Source organism: Furipterus horrens, unplaced genomic scaffold, assembly GCF_987537825.1.
Source record: "Furipterus horrens unplaced genomic scaffold, mFurHor1.1.pri manual_scaffold_13, whole genome shotgun sequence".
Lineage (NCBI taxonomy): Eukaryota > Metazoa > Chordata > Mammalia > Chiroptera > Furipteridae > Furipterus > Furipterus horrens.
In genome coordinates this window covers 55,039,443-55,050,970 of record NW_028327183.1, presented here as the reverse complement: position 1 = coordinate 55,050,970, position 11,528 = coordinate 55,039,443, and the positions used below count along the sequence as shown (strand labels likewise).

The 11,528-nt window shown below is 59.1% G+C and overlaps 1 protein-coding gene across 1 annotated transcript; it reads left to right on the top strand.

Annotated features, from left to right (window-relative positions):
- Positions 1–5,186: 5,186 nt before the first annotated feature.
- LOC149995422 (leukocyte-associated immunoglobulin-like receptor 2) lies at positions 5,187–8,489 on the top strand. Its single transcript, XM_090259216.1, has 4 exons — positions 5,187–5,306; positions 5,708–5,743; positions 6,511–6,828; positions 8,353–8,489. The coding sequence occupies exons 1-4, from the start codon at positions 5,273–5,275 to the stop codon at positions 8,487–8,489; spliced, it is 525 nt and encodes a 174-aa protein (XP_090115342.1). The 5' UTR covers positions 5,187–5,272.
- The last annotated feature ends 3,039 nt before the right edge of the window (positions 8,490–11,528 follow it).

The following is an 11,528-nucleotide window of genomic DNA, read 5'->3' as shown; positions in this document are numbered from 1 at the left end:
CTGGTGCCAGCATCTCATTTGGATTAATGTTGCATTTTTTTTAATAGAAAAAATAAGAAACTTGCATGCCTGTTACAGGCCAGGTATTAAAAATGTTATTCTATATTAAATGAATATTTTGAAAAGTTCAACCAAAACTCAGCCTGAGGCTGAGCTGCCTCCCATGCCCCGGCTCGGTTGTAAACTCCTTGTCCAGCAGAGGTTTCAGGACCAGGGAGGAACAAACTTATCCAGGACACTGTGTTTTGTCTGGGGGAATGGGAGGTGGCTAATCTCTCTAGGGGAGAAGAGCACAGAACTTCTGTCTCCTGTGCCTTTTATTGAGGAGGGGATTCAGGAAATACAAGTTCAAGACTTAGGAATCATCAATAAGCTTTCCGACGCTTGGGTTACATTGACAGTTACTGATTACAGATATCAGTATAGAGGGCACAGTGACAGGTCTGTGTCGGGGTCTATGAACATCCTGACGCCATCCTTACATCAGGTGAGAGGCTTCATACATCTTTAGGTACGCACTGTTTATAGTTAACTAAGAGATAAGAAAAGCAGAGCAAGCTCTAAAGCATAATAAGCATTCTTTAAATCCAATTCCCATGGGAATCCTCTGAGTGGCCTTCGGTCCTGTCTGCTGCACAGCCTTTCAGTTTTCACTGAGACTTAAAAGGCCTTCCGGGGAGCGGGGGGCGCAGCTAGTGGTATAATTCAGTCCAAGTGCAAAGGCCTGAGACTGCAGGGCAGCTGGTGTGTGTCCTGGAATCCCAAGGCTGGAAAACCAGGAGCTCTGACGTCTGAGGGAAGGAGAGGTGGACGTCCCAACTCAAAAGAAGACCTATTTTTTTTTAATTGTGGGCATCTGGGGACTGGATGGTGCCCCACATTGGGGAGGGAAGATCACTCATCCACTGAATGAAAGCTCACGTCCTTCAGCCACGTCTCCCAGATACGCCCAGAGTAGTGTGTTACCAGCTTCCCCAGGTGTCCCGGAGCCCCGTCAGGTGGCTTCTAAATAAGATCACAGACAGGTGGGTGCATTTCTGCTGAACTCTGGCTTGTCCGGCTCGGATGCAAGACAGACAGGTGGGCACAGGCTTGGTGGGCAGGAAGGGACCCACACAGCATCTGTGTTTGCCTCACACAGGTGTGTCTCAGCACAAGACGTGTTTCCTTGCGAACCATGGGTGGTTGAGCTCACCTAGAACAAGAAAAGCTTTCTGAGGGGAAGGGCTCCAACCGCAAACCCTGGCTCCCTGCAGCACGTGGGGGACACCATCTGCTGTGGCCCCAGCACCTGAATCCACGGGGCCACTATCTAGGTCCTTTCCCAGGGCAGGGCCCATAGTCTGAACCCTCCGATTCTTAGAGGCGCTGGGTAGCTTGGGCTCAGGAACATGGAGAACTGGGAGGAGCAAGGTTGAGCCCAAGGATCATAACCCACATGGGCCTTGGTACCCGGAGGGACGGCACACGCCCAGAGCCTGACTCTCTTCTCCTCGAACAGCAGCGACCACAGAACTGGGTCTTACCCGAGCTTGAGCTTGAGGTCTGGGGAGAGTCGCAGGTCTGTGCCCTTGGAGAGGCAGAGCCCCACCCCGTCCGGGAGGACATGACAGCTGGCATGCAGACACCTCCTCCGTCTCTACCAGACTCACCTGGCTGACCCAGGTCAATGAGGAGGTCCCTTCCCGATGACCCCAGCTCTGCCTGGGAGCCTGCCTGGGGCTGCGGCCGTGACCCTGAGCGGTCTCAGGTCTTTCCCTCCAGGTCCTGGTTCCCCCCTGTCTCCTCCTCACGGGGCTGGGCCCTCCCTGTGACGTCACAATCATGGCTCACTGTGTGAGGTCACAATCATGGCTCACTGTGTGAGGGGCGGAGGCTAGGAGACCTGCTCTAGTCACAGTGCCTGTGATCCGTGTCACACATGGACCAAGGGATGTGGTCAGTGCCCGGACAGAAATCCAGCCACCAGCCCAGACTCATCTGCTTCTTCACAAACTCCACCTCCCAGGAGTCGCCACCCCCCTGCCCCCACCACCGTGTGGACGACACACCTGTGTCTTGGGTGCATTTGCTTCTGCAGACTTTGGGGCTTTTCGTGTAGAAATAACCGGAGCCAGCGGGGAAGCAGGCGTGTGCGGAGCACAGCCCAGGGTCCCAGGACACGGGCACAGAGACAAGGGCATCGCGCCTGAGCTGGTGCCACCTGCCTGGGGCACGAGGGGGTGACTGAGTGTCCCTCCTGCGCGCAGCTCTTCTCTCTGCGCTCTCCACGTGACAGCGTGAAGGCGTTGAGTTTGCGGTTCCCCTGCTGCATGTGGGGAACCAAGTGTTTGCATGAATCAGTGTGTGGTTTGGGGACATTCCGCCTGTGAGGACCCGATGGCAGGGCAACCGGTTTCCTGCTCATACTGCCCCCCTCGGTATTTATCTGCATATCTGAGTATCTATCTATGTATCTAAGTTACTATCTATGTATCTAAGTAGCTATGTAGCTATGTTTTTCTATGCAGTTATGTATGTATCCATGTACCTGTGTATGTGCACATCTGTCTACATAAATATGTACCTGTCACGTAGTCTTGCTCTTAGAAGTCACCCAGAGAATGGACTACGATTTTATACCAGCCTTATTGAGAGAAGGGCGAAAAGGAGATGAACTGGGAGATGGAACTCCCAGAGCAACTCGAAGACCCACAGAAACAAAAGAAGCAGAAGAGCAGAAAGAAACTGGAGAAAAGATTTCAAATCAGCGCCCAAGGCCCGTGCAAATGACTTCCGTGTGTGGTTATGGGCGCCATCTCCAAAAGTTTCCAAACGTACATTTCCCTTATGGTTGGTTTACCCATCAACACTTTCGGCATATTGATTTGCATGTGCTTCATTTGCATGCGGTTCATTTGCATATGTCAAAAGTCTGGGGGGCGGTCCAGCTGCCGTCCTGTTCTGACCGTACCTACCTATCGTTTATCTATCAGCCTATCTCTCGTTGACTTTCTACCAACCTACCTGCCATCTGCTTCTAAATCTACAAGCCATCACCTATATCGACCTGTTTATAGCGTATGTATCTGTCCCTTACGTACCGACCACGCATCACCTGCACCCCGACGTCACCCCTGTTTCCGTCCCGGGCCCTGCCCCGCGGTCACGGACTCGCACCAGGCGCTGCACGTGCCCGCGGCGTCGGCCCGGGGGGGCGGGGCTCCCCACAAACGCCCGCCGGGGACCACGCCTCCTGGGCGCCCGCGGGGGGGCCGGACTCGCTGCCTGGGAGACCCCGGGGACGCGGCCCGCACCCCCTGTCCGCAGGGCGCCGCCCCCCCAGGACAAGGACAGCGATGCAGCCCAAGCCCCCCGCCCCCCCGGGCCGCCGTGAGCCGGGACGCGGGCGGGACCCCGGGACCACAGAGCTGGGATCCGCGCGGGCCCGGGCCCCACCTCCGTCCGCGCTCCGGGCCACGACCCGCGGGGCCGGGGAGAGTCGGCCTGCAGGCCCTGCGCGCCCGCGGGCACCGGGGCCTGCGTCTCCGTGGACGGACCGGGGCCTCCGACCTGCTCTGGACACGGGGAGGGTCAGCTCAGACACAACGGCCAGAGGGGCCTGGTTGGGGGGCGCCTGGGGACCTGTCTGTGCCCCGTTATAGAGGAAGGAAGGTGCCCCCGGGAGTCACGCTGATGCGGGCGGTTTGGGGGTCACGGCGGAGATGACGTCATGCCCTGCAGCACAGGACGGGGACCCCCGTGTGAGGAGATGAAACCCTGGGTGTGTTTCTGATGGAGCCTCCCTTGCGGTGCTCTGCCTGGGCCATGTGATCCACATGCGGGAGTCAGTTATTTTTACACAATTTCTCTTTGTTTTACAGAGAGGGAAAGGGAGGGAGAAGGAGAGGGAGAGACATCAATGTGTGGTTGCCTCTCGCGTGCCCCCCACTGGGAACCTGGCCCACAACCCAGGCCTGTGCCCTGACTGGGGATCGAACCAGCAACCCTTAGTTTGCAGGCTGACACTCAATCCACTGAGCCACACCAGCCAGCGCTGTTTCTACATGATTTCTAACCCCTCCCACCCCAAGAGCAGCTCTGACGGGAGCCCTGTGGATTCCGGGAGGGATCTGAACCCTGAGTGACACCAGGTGAATGTCCCTCCTGCGTCTCTCATGACAGCTGCAAACACCCACAGGACGTCAGCATTAATTTCCAGACTCCTGAGAACCACTAAATGGACCCCTGATTCCCGCCCGCTCTAACTGACCCCTCAGCACCCCCGTCCTGTGTTGTCGGTGAAGGTCGTCCGTCCAGGACCAGGTAACACAATTGTCCTCGATTCTCCATATCCCCCACCCCTGCCACGTTCCTCCATCCCAGAACCCTGTTGATTTCACCCCACGTGTTCTCACGTGTCCTCACATATACCCGCATCCCTGCTGGGTCCTGAGTCCCCAGTCTGAGCTCCATCGGCTCTCCCCTCCACAGCAGCAGTTGGGGCCTCCAGGGCCTCTCCCTGCCACCTTTGTCCTGCTCTGTCCGGCAGGTGAATCTAGAAAGTGAAAACTGATGACTTGACTTTCCAGCTGAAATCCACAACTGGTTACATGAAGTCACGTCAGATCCCTTATGAAAATGTTTCCTCTGGCCCTGCCCACCTCTTCCCACACCCTGCCCGGCGGTCTGCCTCCCTTATTGCCAGGCACGTTGGTTCTCTTTCCGTTTCTTTTTTTAATGGAAAATTATGTGTTAAAAATAGTCTCAGAAGTACAACAACTGAAGAAGAAGACAGAAAACAATGAACTTGGCGGTGTGTCCCCAGCTGGATACAGTTCTATCGAACAGCTACAAGGGTTTGGAATCTTACCTCTGAGTCACCCTTTTAGGGGCTGCCATACACACATATCACGTGTAAGTGTAAGGGGCCTCCTTCTGCCAATACGAAGACGCAGAGGGCGCTCTCTCATATAGAAACAGCCCCACAATTGTCATCTGCGGCCAAGGACAGGACAGGGGAACCCAGGAGAAAGGGACCCAACACCCCCAGAAGGTGGTGTGAGCCACTCCCTCAGATCCCAGAGCGCGGCACCAGCCTCTCAGGTTCTGACACGCCACACTCACCCTGCGCTCAGGACCGGCTGGCTAGAGCTCTTCCCGTCTGTGCACGCGTATGTTGACCTAACGCACCCCAGACAGGCCCGACCAGTACTTCCTGTCCCTGCGCCAGATGCAGACTCTGTCCTTCACCCTCTGGCTCCAGGACAGCGCGTGAGCTGCAGGGCTGGCCATGGGACCCCACCCCACCACCCTCCTGGGCCTCGGTGAGTCCTGGGATGGGTGGACAGCCTTTTGGGATAGGTGGGGGAAGAGCTGGGGGAGGCATCTGCATCCCTGCTGAGTCCTGACCCCAGCCCAGGAGACCCCTGGTCCCCCCTGGAGTCTGACCCCTCAGCGCTGCCCCTACCCAAGTCTGACTTGGGAGGTTGAGTCCTAGAAGCGGGTACCTGGGTATGGGGACAGGACCAGACTGAGCAGCTCTTTGGGAGAGGGGACTGGGGTTTACTGAAACTCAGAGCAAGAAGACGGGCTGTGCTCAGAGGTGATGCTGAGGAGGGGTATGGGAATTCTCGGGGGCTGAGCCCCTGCCTCCATCAAGGCCCCCGATGCAGCCCCGTGAGGAGCTGGGCGCTGGGCGTTTTTCTCACGACGGCTTCTCTTCCAGTGCTCTGCCTGGGCCAGACCGTCTGCATGCAGAACGGTGAGTCTACGTTTTTTAATTTATGCTTTAACTTTTTCTTGTTATTATATTACAGCTGCCCCAATTTTCATGATCTGTTCCATTTTTAGAAGAAATAGTAATTTCCTTAGAGTTCTCTGATGGCTCATCTTCGGTGACAGTGAGACCCAAGCCCCTCTCTGTGACTAGATCTGTCTGTTCTCACGCTGTCTGCTCCCCAATCTGCGGAGCCCGGCCCCGCTTTCACTTCCACAAACACCACTGTCCCACTGCACCCAACCCCATCCCAGGCTGACATCTCCTCTTGCTGGGCTTGGCTGGTTCCCACTTGTCCATCTTCCCAGTATCCGCTCGGCACTTCCCCCCTCTGACTCCCAGACGAGGTCGGCTGTCCCTGGGTGGCTGAGACTCCCACACTGACCCAGGGTGTGTGTCGCCGCGTGGGGCTGTGGATTTGCACCATCCTGCCTTTGCCTCTGTGCTCCCTCGACCCCTTCAGACTAGGAGGCTGGGTCCTTTTGGTGTGTCTCGTTTGTGGGGACCATGGAGCGCACCTGTCAGTGGATGAGGGGCCAGGATGTGGTTGAAAGAATGAGCGAAGGAACTACCAAGTGAATGAGTACGGGGCGTTGTCTGGGGAAGGACCGTGGGAATGTCCTACACTAGGTGGTGGCATGGTTGCACCACTCTGTGTGTTTACTAAAAACACGGAGGGGAGCACTGAGAACAGGGGGCTGTGAGGTGTGGCAACTTCCTCCCCATGGACCCTGAGCTCTGCTTCCCCCCAGGGACCCTGCCCAGACCCTCCATCAGGGCCGAGCCGGGCCCTGTGCTCCACCGGGGACAGAATGTGACCATCATGTGCCGGGGCCCAGCTGGGGCTGAGATATTTCGCCTGGAGTACAGAAGATCTGCTTTCAGGGATCGGAAACGCTTTTCTCGACATGGCTCACAGGGGACAGAGGCCAGATTCCGCTTCCTGGCAGTGAGTGAAGTCACGGCCCAGAGTTATCGCTGCCGCTATCATAAAGAGCAAAGATGGTCTGAGCTCAGTGATGTGCTGGAGCTGGAGGTGACAGAGGAGGACGCCTCCACTCCACCCTCAGGTTAGCCCCAGCGGTGTCCTCTGTCCCCACTGCGTCCCCTGTCCCAGGTTCCCTGCCCTCCTGCTGGCCCTCAGCCCTGGGGCAGCCCTGCCCCTCAGCCCACACATCCCTTGGGGTCCACACCTGGCTCAGGAGTCTGGAGCCCTGATCCCGTCCAGACACCACAGTGGCCTGGACACTGAGCCGGCATGGGGTGGGCTGGGAGCTGTCCTGCAGGGCTGGCTGGGGAGGGGACTTCCAGGGACAGACCCCCTCCAAGGATACCTTTGTCCTTGTACCAGGATGGTTTAAGCCTTTTTGTCCACTTGGGCACACTCTTGGGGGCCCCAGGTAATGTGTCCCCTCTGGACAGTGCTTTGGGGGACCTTTGGGGGTGGGGATGTCCATCCCCTGTGTGGTCAGCTCCTTTGCCATCCCGGAGTCACAGTTCAAGGGAGAGTGGTGAGCGGGGGAGATTCTTCCTTCAAAACCTGGTATTTTCTCTCCCTTTGCTCTTTCTGCTGCGGTGATTCAGTCTCCCATGGGTCAGTGCGCATGTCCAGGTCATCCTGACCCTGTGACCCCTCCGTGCCCTGGGAAGTGTGGGCGCTCAGTGGCCCTGATAGGTGGGGTCAGCCTCCAGGACCCGCTGACCCTGTGGGCAGGTGCCCCGGCTACCCCTCACCCTGCTTGTCTCTGGGCCGGGGACCAGCTGCTTTGTGCTCACGTAGCGAGGATGGTGGGACATTCTGAGGGGTGTCCAGCCCCTCGGACAAGCAGGAGCAGAGAACTGCATCCCGGTGTCCTCCCATCTCCCTGTCCCCTTTCCTGGGAGTCTAGGGGGCATCCCCTGTGCTGACAGGTGCAGGGACAGAGGCCAGGGGTGGACGCCGGGGGAGCTGCAGGGCCAGGCTGAGGGGGACAGGCCGAGGAGGATCCTGGGCTCAGTGCCTCCCTGCCCCACACAGGAGCCCCTGAGACCTTGGTCTCCCACCTGGAGCCCCCTCCTTGGCCAGGGAGTGAGACCTCAGCCTGGGGCATCCCCTCCTCTGGGCCCCGCTGGGGAGTGGGCAGTGTGGTGGCAGTGGGGCGGGGTCCTACTTCTCTTCTGGTGGGCGGACACTCAGTGGCAGTGAAACCTTGCACCTCAACTGCCACAGGCCTGCTCACCTGGGGGTTTGAGAGCCGGGAGGGGAGACCCGCCCTAGACCCCTGCGCGAGTCTGCACCTGGCAGCTGTGCGTGGACCTGGGGTCCTCTACCTGGGGATACACCCAGGGGCCTCCAGCTGGGCGAGGGCAGGGGCTGGGTGTTCCCAGTACAGGGAGAGTCTCTGCAGGACACATCCACCAGTCCCTTCTCATTCACGGAAAAGTCCCCTGAAGTCACCTCTGTACTCACAGAAGTGAAGAGCGCACGGAGGGGTTGGGGGGTTGGGTGCTGGGAGGGGCAGGACCTCCCAAATAGAGAAGCAGCTCCTGTCTTAGGTCCTGGGCTTGGCTGGGCCTTGTCCACCTGTCAGTGACCCCCTGTCCTCTGCTTCCAGCCCCCGCCTCCCAGAATTACACGCTGGGGAACTGTGTGCATCTCGGCCTGGCTGGCGTGGTCTTGCTGATCCTGGTGGCGATCCTGGCAGAGGCTGGGCACAGCCAGTGCAGGTCCCCACAGGGACCACAGGGATGAAGACCGGGAAGCTCCTGCTGGAGGGATGAGGCCCCAGGACCCCAGAAGAGACCTCCCCCAGGCCCTGAGGCTCATGCTGGTGCCCAGGAGACCCAGCCCAAGCCCCGTTCTGTGAATTTCATGGGGCACCTAATGGAGGCTGCCCTGTGCATGGGACTCTGTCCTCCGAACTGTGCAAGACCAGCGGGGACCTGGCCCCCACTGCGTGGTCCCTCTCAGGTCTCCAGGGTTTGGCCCCAGGTCTGACTGGCACCATGATCATGGCCCCGCCCCTCTGCTTCCTGGGCTCCCTTCTCGCCAGGTTCTAGGACAGGCCCCAGGTCCCTCCACCCTCTGCTCCCCCACTCCTGGCCCTGGAACCCCACATTCTCACCTTCTTCCTGGGAACCGAGACGTTGGTCCCACCCACACCCGTCACCTGTGGAACTGCACCTGCTCTGGGCCCCCGCACCCACTTCTGTCCCTGGAATGGTCTCTGCCTCCTGGGTCCGTCCCCTCAGGTCCCAGCTGACTTGGATCCGACTTCCCGGGAAGAGACATCCACCCAAACCACGGAGAGACGTCATGCACTCTCCTCAGGATGGCGCTGCTGAAATCATTTTTAAATGCTGGGGACTCTGCTTATTGGGGGGATCACTTCACAGTGTATATAACTGACTAATCCTTGTGTTGTGCACTTGAAATAAAATGTTGTATGTCGACTGTCATTGAAGAATCAATTAAAAATAATAAACTGACAAAGGAGGGCAGCGAGCGTGGCAAGGCCTTGAAGGAACGGGAGCCCTTGTGACTCTGGCGGGGTGCAAAGTGGCGCAGCCACCCCGGGCGTTTGCAGGGCGTCCCCGGAGCTGAAACGGGGAACCAGCGTCGATGTAGCAGCCGCCCCCGCCCCCGCCCCCCATGGGGTCCGCGCGCAGGAAGCGACAGCGGGGCCTCCACGCTCGTGCTCACGCGCGTCCCCGCAGCAGCGCGGCTCACAGCGGCCCCCGCAGCGCAGGCCCCTCGGCCGCGGGGGAGGCGGCACACACGGGGCCGAGTGACGGTCCCGAGAAGGACCCGCCGGCAGCGCTGCCCCCAAGACCCCGGAGGAAGGGGCCGCGCGTCCCGGGAGGCGGGGTCGCTAGACGCTGCAGGACGAGGAACGGCGTCTCCCCGGAGCCTCCGGGACGGGCGCAGCCCTGCAGACACTCGGGTTCGGACCCCCTCGGACCTCTGACCCCCGGACCCGTGAGCTAATGCGTCCGCGCTGCCGGGAGCCACCACGCGGCCCCGCGGGGTCACAGGGCGCAGGAACGTCGCGAGCCTGGCGCCCGACACTCGTGGTCTCAGGGCGCCCCAGGCTCCTGGAAACCCGGGCAGGGGGTTCCTGACAAGCTCCGACCGCACCCCGGACGCTCCATCCGAACCTCGCCCGCCGGAGACGGAAGCCCAGCCGGGCGCGCGGGGGGCTCCAGGGCCTGGGGGACGCGGCGGGACTCGGAGCCGCCGCCCTGCGTCTGGGCTGCACCCGCGCGGGGTCCCCGGGCGGCGGCCGGGGTGCGGGACAAGCAAGAGCCCCAGGCTCCTCCTCCTGCAGATCCGGGCGCGCACGCGACCCCTCGCCTCCCCTGTCCCCGCACCGCCGGCAGCGGGGAGGGAGGCTCCCTTCGCGCCCACCGAGGCTTCTCCTCTCCGGGGCAGTGCGGACCCCTCTCTGCGCCCGGATCTGCGTCGGTGTCAGGGAGGAAGGAACGCGCGCTCCCAGCGCGGGGGCCGCCTGCTCGGTGCCCGCATCCCGCCCCGGGCAGGGCGTCGTCCCCGTGCGAGGGCCGCTCAGCTCCCCAGAGGCGGTCACGGCGTCCTGTCAGCTCCCGCTGCGCTTTCCGCGACACCCCCGCAGCTTAGCTGGGCCCCGTCGCGCTCTCTAGGTGGACAGGGAGCCCGGGCGTGTCTGTGCCCCTGCCCTGGACCGGGGGTCCCCAAGTGCTTGGGTGCCTTTTAGTGGGAGCAGTCTTTCGACGGCAGGACCTGGGGCTGCGTGAACTCAGGGCCCCTGGGGTCTTGTTCCACGTACACCACTTAGTGTCACGGAGGATGCGCAGTGTCAACCCGCACGGGTGTTTCCCACGGGGGGGGGCGTTACAGGGTTCATTTGCGTTGTCCCGTGTCCCTCATAGGAAAGCTCAAGTCCTGGCAAATTCATAGTCCCCCCTCCTTTTTTGTTTTTTTGGGTTTTACCGTGTGGCTGTGGTTATTGAATAAAGCTCGTTTATTTTCATTTATTTATGTTGGTGTCAGAATGTGCCTTTTTCATCTTGTATGACTTAATTTTGTCTTGACTATGCAGAATATTTTCAGGTACGTTCATAGATGACCACTTCCTTCTAAGCCCTTCACCCTGAACCCCCACATATTGGAGGTAACTCTTTTTGGTAGTTTCTGGTTTTCAAAATGAAAATACAAGATATGAAAAATGAGTAAGCAGACCCATAACCTTATTTTGCCTACTTTCTTAAAAACAATTAACACAGGATACATATTGTCCTGCATCTTGCTAGTCTCATTCTTTATTGCTCCTGGAACAAATTCCCACAAAGTTCGTGCTCAAAACAGGTACACTGATGACCCTATAGGCCTGTCCGTTGCATGTGTGACACGGGTCCCTCCAGGCTAAAGTGACGGTGTCTGCAGGGCTGCGTTGTCCGGGGTCTGGAGGGGCGAGTTCATTTCCTGACCTCTTCCAGCATCTACAGGTCGCCCTCTTCCCTCAGCTCAGGGCCCCTCCTCCGTCTGCAAAGCCAGCAGAGGCGGGTCTAGTTCTTCACACGTGCATCTCACCCACCTGTTCCTGTGGCCACATCCCTTTCTCTGGCCTCACCATCCAGTCCCCCTCATCCACCTGTGGTTACATTAGGGCTCCCTGCAGAATGCAGGTAATTTCTTTACCTCTCTACCCTCTCAAATGCGTCTTCATTTTCTTAATCTGCCATGTGGGTCAAGAGGCAGATTTTATTTTTAACTCTATGCATCCTGTTAGGACACTTAGATGGTCTTCCTCAT